This window comes from Leucoraja erinacea, chromosome 9, assembly GCF_028641065.1.
Source record: "Leucoraja erinacea ecotype New England chromosome 9, Leri_hhj_1, whole genome shotgun sequence".
NCBI lineage: Eukaryota > Metazoa > Chordata > Chondrichthyes > Rajiformes > Rajidae > Leucoraja > Leucoraja erinaceus.
In genome coordinates, this window is record NC_073385.1 from 35,850,040 (window position 1) to 35,863,515 (window position 13,476).

General features: G+C 39.2%; 1 protein-coding gene across 5 annotated transcripts in view; it reads right to left on the reverse strand.

Moving 5' to 3' along the window:
- ralgapa1 (Ral GTPase activating protein catalytic subunit alpha 1) overlaps positions 1-13,476 on the reverse strand; it is a 148,484-nt gene that overhangs the window by 42,332 nt on the left and 92,676 nt on the right. For all 5 annotated transcript variants that reach the window (XM_055640527.1, XM_055640526.1, XM_055640529.1 and 2 more), the window contains 7 exons: positions 12,340-12,465; positions 11,992-12,050; positions 9,665-9,773; positions 9,462-9,572; positions 4,895-4,963; positions 4,663-4,797; positions 3,115-3,298 (listed from right to left, as the gene is read on the reverse strand). In XM_055640527.1, coding sequence (XP_055496502.1) covers positions 3,115-3,298; positions 4,663-4,797; positions 4,895-4,963; positions 9,462-9,572; positions 9,665-9,773; positions 11,992-12,050; positions 12,340-12,465 — 793 coding nt within the window. The remainder of the gene's footprint in view (positions 1-3,114; positions 3,299-4,662; positions 4,798-4,894; positions 4,964-9,461; positions 9,573-9,664; positions 9,774-11,991; positions 12,051-12,339; positions 12,466-13,476) is intronic.

Genomic DNA, 13,476 nt, shown 5'->3' on the forward strand with positions numbered 1-13,476 from the left:
CCACAGATGAACATTTCAATTCACAAGGGTTTTTAACATTTGTCATTTTAAATATTTACATTTAAGCTTTTAATATATTTTAGAGCATTAAATGAAAGTCTTCATTTAACATTAAAGTATTTATCAAACCCATTTAAAATGTATCTAACACTCTAATCTTTATTAAACCTATTTAAAATTCTTCCTTTTCCCGTTTGTCTGTGCGGAGGAACCTTTTAGTACTACCGGCTGCTCGGCAGGCTTGCATAACATCAACTCTAACTGTACTTCAACTGTAACTGCTCAGACACGAAGTCTCTGCAGAGGGTAGTGAGAGGAGCAGAGATGATCATTGGCGTCTCCCTACCCTCGGTTCAAGAACTGTTCCAGAGCCGCTGCCTGAAAAAAGCACTGAGCATAGCAAAACACAGACTGCACCCCCTCCACACACATCTAGATCTCCTGCCATCATGAAAGAGATACCGTAGCATCAAAGCCCGGACAACCAGACTGCTAAACAGCTTCCTTCCACAGGCTTTGAGGCTGCTAAACAGTCACTCCACCTGATTCTGCTGCTTTGCACTGACAATTTAATAACTGGCACTGAGTAATAACTCTGGCTCTGGCCACTGGACATTTTATGACTGTTTTTACTTGTATTTTACAAAACCTTACCTTACCTTAATGCATTGTGTCATGACACACTCTGATGCCCATTCTGAAGGGAATAAGGTGGTGGACGTGGTGCCAGTCAAGTTGGCTGTTTTGATCTTGCTAATATTGAAGTGCTCGTATTGTTGGAAATCCATTTATCCAATCAAAGGAGAGTTTGGAAATAGAAATATTAGAACAGGAGGCAGCCATTTATCCCCTCAAGCCTGTAATATTATTTTATGAGACTATTGTCTAAAATTCCTGACATTCTGTCCAAAGCAAACCACTTCAACAGTATGCTGGTTAAGCCTTGTTGAAAGCCTACCACGTGCGGAGGGTGCTTGATTGACATCCTCTGGAACTCTCTGCCGCAGAGGGTAGTCGAGGCCAGTTCATTGGCCATTTTTAAGAGGGAGTTAGATGTGGCCCTTGTAGCTAAGGGGATCAGAGGGTATGGAGAGAAGGCAGGTACGGGATACTGAGTTGGATGATCAGCCATGATCATATTGAATGGCGGTGCAGGCTCGAAGGGCAGAATGGCCTACTCCTGCACCTAATTTCTATGTTTCTAGAGTGGAAAGAGATGGGGAAATCCAATTTGGATCTTTCATCCTTGAAGGGAAATAATCTGTGGAAATCAGTATTGCAGATTTCAAGGTAGCTTTTCAGATGTCACTCCTTCACTGTTAAGGGCCTGTCCCACTTTCACAACCTAATTTACAACCTTTTTTACTCGTGGACATTTTTCATCAGGCTCGAAAAACAACCTGACCTACTTGATGCCACGAGTACCTACGACTAGAATCACGGCCTGTTACGACCTCCTATGACCCCGTGCCGACCATGCTGCGAGTATGAGTCAAGGGCAAACTCAGCGTAGGTCGTGAAAGTGGGACAGGCCCTTTACATGTTGCTTTCTTTTTAAGTAGATAGCATTTAAATCCATGACATATTTCAATCTATTTACACTTTGAATTTAGAAATAAGAAACCAGAACAATCTTTTTACGTCACCTACTCAGCAGACATTGTGGGCTGTGCTAGTCTTCTCGTGCTGTACTATTCCAAATCCTAAAGCTTCTTAATTGCACCTATCATATCTGCCTCCATCACCACCTTGGAAACATGCTCCAGATACCCACCACCCCTGTGTTAAAAAAAATAAAAACTTGCCCTGACCATTTCCTTTTGGTTTTTGACTTTTCCTCCCTAGGAAAAAGGTTCTGTCTGTCTCCCCTATCGGTGCCAGACATAATGTTATTTACTTCTATCAGATCTCTCCTCAGCCTCTGACAGTCCAGAGAAAACAATCCTATATTATACAATTTCTCTTTACAGCCAATATTCTCTAATCCAAGCATCGTTCTGATAAAACTCCTCTGTAACCTTTCCAAAGCCTCCACATCCTTCCTGTAATGGACAAGCGAAACTGAACACAATACTCCAAATATCGCAATACTCTAAATGTTGCCTAAATAAAGTCCTACAAAGCTGCAAAATGACTTCCTTACTCATATTTTCAATGCCCCAACTGACATCACGCTGCCTTCCATTTATAACTCACATTGCCTTGGCAAGGTCAGCAGCATAATCAAGGACGAGTCGAACCCTGGCCACTCCCTCTTCTCCCCTTTCCCATCTGGCAAAAGGTATGGAAGTGTGAAAATGCACACCACCAGATTCAGGGACAGTTTCTTCCCAGCTGTTATCAGGCAACTGAATCATCCTGCCACAAGCAGAGAATAGTGCTGAACTACTATCTACCTCTTTGGTGACCCTCAGACTATCCTTGATCGGACATTGCTGGCTGTACCTTGGACTAAATGTTATTCCCTTATCATGTATCTATACACTGTATATGGATTGATTGTAATCATGTATTGTCTTTCTGCTGACTGGTTAGGACGCAACAAAAGCTTTTCACTGTACCTCGGTACATGTGACAATAAACTAAACTGAAACTGAAGGCAAGCATACCATATGCCTTCTCTACCAGTTTATTAATTTGTTTTAGTTTTTAGAGATACAGCGTGGAAACAGGCCCTTCAACCGGAGTTTGCGCTGAACAGCGATCACCCCTACATGCGAGGGGCAATTTACAGAAGGCAATTAACCCCCAGGAGCACCCGAAGGAAACCCAACACGGGTAATGCACAAACTCTGTACAATCAGTGCCCAAAGTTAGAATCAAACCCAGGTTTCTGGCACTGTAACTCTACCGCTGCGCCACCCTATATGTAATATAATATATTCTATGGTGCACTTTGAGTTGTCTTCCACATTTCTTTTTTTCATGCTTCTATCGAAACCGAGTGAATTAGAAAATACACATAAACTGAATTGCATTTTCTGTGAATTTCAGCCATACTTTGGATGAGACTGAACTTCTCTTCACTCTCCATGATCTCAACACCCTGCTGTTACTTCAAATGTTTCTATGCAATTCTGAAATTTACCATTTTTGTTTTATTTTGGTACATACCCTCTGTGACAGTTTGGAGTTTTGATGAGCGTTCAGAGTCGGGAGAATGCAAAGGTTCTGGTTCCTTCAAGCTTTCCAAATGTAAAAATGGATCATATTCAACAGAGGCCAGATCTGACAAGTTCAGAGGGAAGTATCGAGGATTATTTAAGTAATGAGCTCCATACACACAGCTATGCAGCACCTAATGATAAAAAACAAGAATAATTTAACAATAAGATTAACAATTATCATTGAAAATGAAACAAGTGAATTCTAACATAGAATATAAAAAAAGCTAATTATACGGAAAAAGTAAATAATTTTATTTTTTAAACAGTTAGACAGGTCCTTCTAAAAAACAGTTAGACAGGAACATAGATAGGACAAGTTAGAGGGATATGGACCAAGTGGGACTAGTGTAGCCGGGACATGTTGGCCGGTGTGGGCAAGTTGTGCCAAAGGGCATGTTTCCACTCTGTATCACTATGACTAAGGAAGAATGATAATTCTGTAAGAATGATAAAGGCTGTAATGATAGCCAGCAAACAAAGATCTTTATTCACATATAACAAAATTGGGAAATTTGAAGTGTAAAGAAAGTTATCTCTTGCTTTGCAATGTGCCTGACTTATTGAAAATTAACTGACTCACAACAACATCGACTGCCATTTTTAAGAGAGGCAAAGCTGAGTAATTTTAAATTAAAAAATGTAATAGTCAAGCTAAAAGGAGGAAAATGGATTGTAAAATAATGGATTTGTGCAAAATCAGTAACACACTTCAGGAAAGAAAACTATTTTATAAAAAAATAAATAATTTTTCCATCAAAAGAACAAGACTTAACTACTTATTGGATCTGTCTGATAATTTTTTGTAATTCGTGCACAAGAACAGCTGGATCCATCTGTACTTCACTCATTTGCAGTCTCTCCTCATTTAGATTTCAATCTGTCTTTTGGTTCCTTTTACTGAAGTGCATGATCTGATACTTCCCCACAATAAACTCTTGGAAATTAAAACCTCATGGTGGAGACAGAGCCTGATTTGTTGACCATCACCAGTCCATTATCAACATCCACATAACTGGTCAACCAAGATGGTTGAAACAACTAATTTAATGACTGGCACGAGTGCTCATCAGATCTTGAAGTATGTGAACATATTGGTAGTTAGGGAGAAAGAATGGAAGAGAGGACGGCAGGTTAGGTCATAAGGTCTTAAGGGATAGGAGTAGAATTAGGCAATTCAGCCCATCAAGTCTATTACACCATTCAATCATGACTGATTTATCTCTCCCTCCTAACCCCCTTCTCCCCATAACCTCTGACACCTGTTCACAGATCATAGCATTGATGTGGCTTGTTATGATCCATATGCCCTAAATGTTTGTCCTATTGTATTTTGCTATAATCTCGCAAATTGTTCCTTGATTCAAAAAAATTCACCACAAAGCCACAAATTCACCTCATAGCTGAACTAAGTACAATTTTTTACAATAAATAAAATATTGCTGAAACAGTATAAATTAATTAATAAATATATAACACATATTATAAAGATGTTTACCTTGTAAATGCAACTGAGAATAGATTTGTCTGAATTGTCTTTATCTTGCCCCGCAGCTTGGACAACTTGCAGCAATGTTTTTAAAGGCAGCACCATACACCAGTCCAAAAGGCATAGTAATAAGGATACTACCAGCTGTTCAAGATAACAACAGAAAATTAACAGAAGCTATATTTTACAAATGTACCAATTTCCCACCCATATTGCTCACATTCACACAACATGCTCTTACCCTTTTATCTTGTTCATGTGGGGATACTTCTGTACTCGGCAGAAGGTGCGTGATTGTTGCCATCAAAATCTAGTTGAAGAAGAAAAACAAAGTTCATACTGAAACTAAATTTTCTCCTGCAATGCAAAGTGAGGACAAGATTTCCAGAAACAAAGAAAATAAAGTGATTGGAATCCAATTCTAATTCATAAGAATTTAACAAAAAGGTCTCACTTAGGAAAAGGGAGGAAGAGAGAAAAAACATTAAGTGTGTGCAGCAGCCTACTACAGTTGAGCTGGATCCAGCTGACGTCACACTTTCCTTGGACAGATGAGGATGTCAATCAAGCACCCTCCGCACGTGGTAGGCTTTCAACAAGGCTTAACCAGCATACTGTTAAAGTGGTTTGCTTTGGACAGAATGTCAGGAATTCTAGACAATAGTCTCATAAAATAATATTCCAGGCTTGAGGGGATAAATGGCCTCCTTCTGTACTAATATTTCTATTTCCAAACTCTCCTTTTGATTGGATAAATGGATTTCCAACAATTCAATATTAGCAAGATCAAAACAGCCAACTTGACTGGTACCACGTCCACCACCTTATTCCCTTCAGAATGGGCATCAGAGTGTGTCATGACACAATGCATTAAGGTAATTTTGTAAAACTTCTTTCACAGCAACTAAACCTATATCCCAAGAAGGTAATTATAACTCACAAATTCTCCAAGCCCCACACAATCTTGAATCATAAATATAGAGCTGTTTGCTCCTAGCTTCTAGCCAACATAATTGGGCCTGTGACCCAACATGAAAGTGTTGTAACACAGGAGACTGCAAATGCTGGAATCTACAGCAAAAAAACAAACTGTTTGAGGAATTCAGCGGGTCAGGCAGTATCTGTGGAGGGAAATGGAAAGTCAATGTTTCTGGTTGAGACATTTCACCTGGACCTCAAGAGCTGAGGAGAGATAACTAGTGTACAGATATGAGGAGGTGGGGTGGGGGGGGGAAGATAATAAATGGAGCAGGAGCTGACAAGCAGTAAATGGATCCAAGTGAGGAGGGATTCATTGATAGGTGGAGTGCTCAGAAATGCTGGCCATATCCCATGAAGGAATAAAAGATTAGATCCATAAACTGAGGCTGGGAGGAGATAAGTGAAGAAAATAAAGTGCTGCAGATTATAAAAAATCTGATAAGAAAGGAAGAGTGGAACATATAAGGGAGGGTTGATGGGGACCCAATGGGAGGAGTATATGGGTGATGGGAAGATGAGGTAGTTGAGGAAGCGATAGATAATGGGCGATAGTGTGCTTGAGGGGTAGGATGGTTGGAAAGAAGAGCATGTATGAGGGCGTGAGTAAATCAGAAGGAAAATAAGAAAAAGAGAGGGAGCAAGTTACCCGGTGTTCATGCTCTTGGGTTGGAGACTGCTCAGGCGGAATACAAGATGCAGTTCCTCTAGTTTGTACTTGGCCTCACTAACAGTAGAGGGGGCCAAGGTCAGACAGACTAATATGTCAATTGAAATTCAAATGGCTTTCAACCTGGAGCACCGGATGGCACACAGAATGCACGTGCTTGTCAAAGAGGTCACCTATTATGACCAAACTAGAGACGACCATGTCCAGAGCAGCAAATGCAACTGATGAAGCTGAAGATGAGGTGCATGCAAATCTCAATCTCACATGGAAGAGAGGGAAAGAGAGAGCGTGAGAGAGAGAGAGAAGACATTTCAGATGCCCTTGAGTAGAAAGCCACGGCAGATGTGGCAGAGGTAGAGAAATTAAGAGAAAGTGATGGCGTCCCTACAAGGGACAGGGTGGGTGAAGGCGCAGTCCTGGTGTCCTTCAACTGCTCAACATTGTGGCTCACATTAATCTTCTCATGGGGAATAAATACTGGCCTTATCACCTGAAGGAATAAAAGGTTAGATCCATAAGCTAGCACACATAAACATCATGTAACCTGTTGAAATCAAAGGACATAAGCACCAAGCAGAACGAAAACAAGAACACTAGAACAGAAGCAACACAATTAGGAGTAATGAAACCTGTGAATCACAACTCTAAGAGAAAATAATTAGAATTGGAGTGCTCATCAGAGGACGTCAATAATTATATTGCATGCATTCCTGTTTGTCAAAAAAGTATCATAAGTAGTTAGTTACTGGAGTAAGTCAATGATGAAACCACACCAGTATCCAAAAGTCAGGTATCATTTGTACTTTGTCGGTTATTATTTCCCAAGTATAATATGAAAAAAGTAGAATTTAAAAAATCACAAAAATGATCAAGGGGTGATAGTGCACACATGACTGGAAATGCAAATACACTTGTGCGAGATGATTAAGGACGTTGTTCGAGGAAGTCAAACAGGACTTTATTGACCAAGAAACTAAAATCACAGAATAACAGGGGATCATTTTATGATGTATAGGCAAATCTAGTTTCTTTGCCAAACTCACAAGATGAATTTTGTAGTCAACAGACAGCTGACAATGCCCACCACCTACAAACAGCTGAATCGTCAGTGACCCTTTCATCATGATGCATAAACACCGGAGAAGTTTTTGTGTCAAGACAATGTGCGTGATAAAGTAAAAGTAGGATCATATGGCAGAACTGAAATTACACTTGACATAAAATGAGAAGATCGTTTGACCGGCAACTAAATCATTCCCCAGAATTACCTTGAACATTCAAAAACAAAATATTAGAAGCTAAAAATGAACGTTTGAGACTTTAGATCTATGTTAAAAATAAAGTACATTCAAACAAGTCACTAAAGATTTAAAAAAATGATTTAAAGAATTCAAAATTGAAAAAAACAACCTGAAAATCTTTTGGGCCTGAGCTATGCCGGTCTCTTTGTAGGGTACGTCGAACAATCCTTGTTCGAGACGTACCGCGGCCCTATCTTCGCTACATTGACGACTGCATTGGTGCTACCTCCTGCACCCATGCAGAACACACGGACTTCATCCATTTCACCACGAACTTCCATTCGGCACTCAAATTCACTTGGACCATTTCTGATATCTCCCTACCGTTTCTTGACCTCACTATCTCATCGCAGGTAACTGGCTACTGACCGATATCTACTACAAACCCACTGACTCCCATGGCTTCTTCCCACTCTGCTTCCTGCAAGGATTCTATCCCCGACTCCCAATTCCTCCGTCTGCGCCACATCTGCACCCAGGATGAGGTGTTCCAAACCAGGGCATCGGAGATGTCCTCATTCATTAGGGAACGGGGGTTCCCCTCTTCGACTACAGATGAGGCTCTCACCAGGGTCTCTTCTATATCCCGTAGCTCCGTTCTCACTCCCCATCCCCCCACTCGTAACAAGGACAGTCCCCCTTGTCCTCACCTTTCACCCTACCAGCCGCCACATACAACAGATAATCCTCCGACATTTTCGCCACCTCCAACGGGATCTCACCACTGGCCACATCTTTCCATCTCCACCCCTTTTGGCTTTGCGCAGAGACCGCTCCCTCTGCAACTCCCTGGTCAATTTTCTTCCCACCCAAACCACCCCCTCCCCTGGTACTTTCCCTTGCAACCGTAGGAAATGCTACACTTGTCGCTTTACCTCCCCCCTCGACTCCATCCAAGGACCCAAGCAGACTTTCCAGGTGAGGCAGAGATTAACATTAACAAACCCGATCTCCCAGTGGCTCAGCACTTCAACTCCCCCTCCCAATCCGTATCCGACCTTTCTGTCCTGGACCTCCTCCATGGCCAGAGTGAGTCCCACCGCAAATCGTAGGAGCAGCACCTCATATTTTGCTTGGGTAGTTTACACCCCAGCGGTATGAACATTGACTTCTCCAATTTCAGGTAGTCCTTGCTTTCTCCCTCCTTCCCCTCCCCTTCCCAGCCCACTGTCTCCGCCTCTTCCTTTCTTCTTGCTACCCCCCCACCCCCACATCAATCTGAAGAAGGGACTTGACCCAAAATGTAACCTATTCCTTCGCCCCATAGATGCTGCCTCACCCGCTGATTTCTCCAGCATTTTTGTCTACCTTCGATTTTTCCAGCATCTACGGTTCTTTCTTAAAACAACTGAAAATCCTAAACTCCTATACAAGGATGTATGGCCAGCCAATATAGATGCACTTTTTAAGATTTAAGTTGCTCTATTGTCAATATCTAAGGGCTATGCATTTTTTCAACACCTGCTTCCTTCCACAACCCATTATTTTATGCAATCAGAGCGAGCCATATCTTTTGAAGTCTACAAATGCGAATTTGTCCTAACAAACATATAAACTCACTCTCCTCCTATAAAACCCTTATTATGTTTTATTATCTGAAGAAACTTTTGACTACCCTCTAAAATCTTTTATTTCAGTATCAATTTTTGTCTGTTTATGTATCCTTGAAATATCATCTTTAAACATGTTCTTGATAAAAGCATCATAAACATAAAAATTATTATCCGTCAGCAAATAAAATTCTCCATGTAATGCAAATGTATAAACGGCTTGAAATAAACAATTGGCTGCAGTCTTGAGTTGAGAACTGTTATACAAAATAACTTTTCCCCCAATCAATAGATTAAATACATGTTTACCTCAAGAATTTTTTTTGGAGAATCTGATGAGTAATTCTGAAGCTTGTCCACATAATTGATTAATAGATGCAAAATATCACAAGCCACTTGTGCAACAGCTTTGTTTGGGAACTGCAAATACATGATAACAAATTTATGATCCTTAACATCGTTCACTTTTTTCCAAAGTTGATCTGTAGTACAATCATGGAAAAATGCCTTACCTTTAACGTTACACAAATTACATTTAAAGCATCTTTGATCTGAGGATGTTGAGTACCATGTACCAACTCTTCACAAAGCCAAATACCAAGGCTGCAAAGTGCAACACATCTGCAAAAAAAGATTGTAATGTTCATTATAATTATGTATTTAACCTAAAATGAAATGTACAGTGCCCTCAATAATGTTTGGGACAAAGACCAATCATTTATTTATTTGCCTCTGTACTCCACAATTTGAGATTTGTAATAGAAAATACACACGTGGTTAAAGTGCACATTGTCAGATTTTAATAAAGGCTATTTTTATACATTTTGGTTTCACTATGTAGAAATTACAGCTGTGTTTATACATAGTACCCCCATTTCAGGGCACCATAATGTTTGGGACACACGGCTTCATAGCTGTTTGTAATTGCTCAAGTGTGTTTAAATGCCTCTTTAATGCAGGTATAAGAGAGCTCTCAGCACCTAGTCTTTCCTCCAGTCTTTTTTTTATCACCTTTGGAAACTTTTATTGTTGTTTATCAACATGAGGACCAAAGTTGTGCCTATGAAAGTCAAATAAGCCATTATGAGACTGAGAAACAAGAATGAAACCATTAAGAGACATCAGCCAAACAGGCTTACCAAAAGCATCATTAAGAAGAAAGAGAGCACTGGTGAGCAAACCACTGGTTAGCCACAAAAACAGGTTACAATTTGCCAAGAAGTACTTATAAGTGCAACCACAGTTCTGGAAAAAGGTCTTATGGACAGAGGAGACGATGGGGTAATCTACACGTACTGTGTGATAACATAATTTCAATTCAAACACTCTACTAACCACTACTGTCTGTGAGATTAGGCCAGATTCTGTTCTACCCTAACATCACTTGCTACTGTAAATGAGCGAGAGAATTCCCGGGATGGCGGGACTGTCATATGCTGAGGGAATGGAGCAGCTGGGCTTATACACTCTGGAGTTTAGAAGGATGAGAGGGTATCTCATTGAAACATATAAGATTGTTAAGGGTTTGGACATGCTAGAGGCAGGAAACATGTTCCCAATTGGGGATGATCAGCCATGATCACATTGAATGACAATGCTGGCTCGAAGGGCCGAATGGCCTACTCCTGCACCTATTGTTTATTGTCTATTGTTAAAACCAATTTTCAAAATCTTTAAACATTTATAGCTTAAGAATGAGATGCCTCATATAAAATTTGTTTTCCATTGCTACAAAGATTAACAAGATTAACATATTTATTAGATCTTTAAAAGGATGCTCCCATTTAAAGTATAAGGACTTACTTTTTGTGGCAATTTTAGAACCTAACAACATTTTACTATTTCAGATTTCAAATGGTAAGACAGGCATTGAGGTGTTGTTTCAACGAAGGGATGGCACAAGCCAGATAGCAATTTTGGATTGTTATATTTAACTGCAGCTTTTCCTAGCCTGACATGGTGCTACTAAATAAACAGAGAGTTCAAGAAGATGATCCATTACTTTGTCATAAATTTTGGCCCATCATACTTTAATATCATCTGGTTACTTGATCATATTTGGAAATGTATTCTTTGTGCTGCAACTCATTTACAGCAAAACTATACGAGTTTATTGCCATATGAAATAAAGTATGGTGAGTCTATCTTCGGTTTAAACAAGCATCTGCAGTTCCTTCCTACACAAAGTATGGTGAGGTACAGGAACAATGAAAAGCATGCTGTTACACGCATGGAGACTCAAAGAACACAGAACATAATTATACATAAACATCAATTATAATATAATACAATGGGAGAACCCTTGCAATACTGCACAGGGGCTTCACTCGCAAGCTTTGAAGAGCAGATATGGATGGGTAGTAAGCACTCACTTTGTAAGCAACCCAGTTATCTCCTAAATTAATTTAAAATAATGATTTATGAGCGAACTGGACATACTGTTGGTAGAATTTTCATTTTACTTAAGAGTTTTCACTTCTGCTCCGACCAGAGTGGCTTACATGATAAAGTAAAGGTAGCATCACATAAAAAGACTTCTGGTCATACATAATCAAGTTATTGTACATGCTTACTGTACATTTGACAAATGGACCTAGAGCCCAAATTAACTAAAATACATGGTCCATTGTATATTTTGGTGTAGCTGTACTGATTAGGAGGAATTTTATTCAATGACCATTTCTGATGTGAATTGACTTGGATAGTACTACATGTTAATCATGGAAAGTCTGAAATTATGTATTCTGCGTCTCATCTCTTGCAGTAATCACCACCAGAAAAACGGAATGATATTGATTGGAAGACGTATTATCAATTGTCATAATTTGGAAATCCTTACCGAGCTGGCCCAGAAGGTTCTTCCCTTGCAGACTTTAAAATACTCTTAATTACAAGTTCCTTTGAAAACAAATAGAGAACGTATCATGAGATTTCCACAGTATTATGAAATCTGAAGTCAGAAAGTAATTGTATTTATTGGATAATAAATGTTCAACACAAAAGTTTTACATTGGCATACTCATTTAGTTTTCAGATACTCAATACAATTCTTTACATAAAATAGGAACAAATCGATATTGCCCTTTAAAAAAAAGTTAGGAACTTAAAAGGGTATGTATCGTTGAAACAAGCAGATAACCTATTTGAGAAGCTAAAAAAGAAAAAAGTCTTGTACCAGACATCTTACCTTAACATCATTACATTTTGTGGATAAAATATCAGTATGACAAGGTTGCAAAGTAGGGAGGTCATCATATAAATTTTGGAAACAGACCAAGGAACCCAGAAGAATTTGAGCTTCAACTCTTGGTGCCTGAAATTAAACAAGGGTAAATGTCAAAGTTACAATCAAATGATTGTTATTTCACCATAATTTTAAAGGACAAATGGACAAACCAAGTGATCAATTTGAATTAAAGTGTAATAAAGGTCTAATTTTCAATTGAACATCCCATGTTAATTTATTAAATGAATGGATTATCAGAAATGTTTGAATTATTTACTGCATACTTTAGGTTGGTGTATTAACCCAGTCATTATCAGCAGAGAGGGTTTTTACTTTTTATACATTTAGTACTGAAATGCAGAAATGAAATAATCGTTAAAAAGCAGTAAGATTTGTTCCCCACTCCTTCTACCTCTCCTCAAATTATCTTAAATGACAGTATTTGGCATATCACCTCAAGTTGACATTTTTTCATGATCAACTGATAAAGAATAGATTATCTGATTACTTGATCAATCCTGGAGTGGTTCATAGTCAAACTTGAAACTTTGTCAAAACTCATTTATACAATAATACACAATGCAGAAATATCCAATGGCCATTGCTCCGTGTTTATTAATAAGAACAAACTAGTTATTCCTTGCAAAGGCTAAGAAAAATAATAGCAGGTGTAGCGGCAGATTTTTATATCGTTCAAGAGATTACTCCCTCTAGCCACTTAAGAGACTACATGGCTTTAGGAGAATGTCATAATACGCATGTGAGCTCTCCGTGAGACCTTCAGCTTCTGAACAACTTCATAACACAGTCTTTTGATTAATAGTTTCTTTATTGTTGAAGTAAAACAAAAAGATATTCATCCGACCTTCTTATCTGACTCGTACACTTTAATCTTCGTCAAACTCCAGCATATTGCTTTTAAACGTTAGAAAACTCTTCGTGTCTCGGCAAAACTCTACATGGTCGAAGGGTGTTCCTTCTGCCATGCAGCTCCGAGCTAAACTAAAACTAAGCTTCTGCGCAAGAAACCCAACACCAAACACGCTCTTGACTACGTAATAAATACCACCCACATGATAACGGGCAGTCTAAAATTTA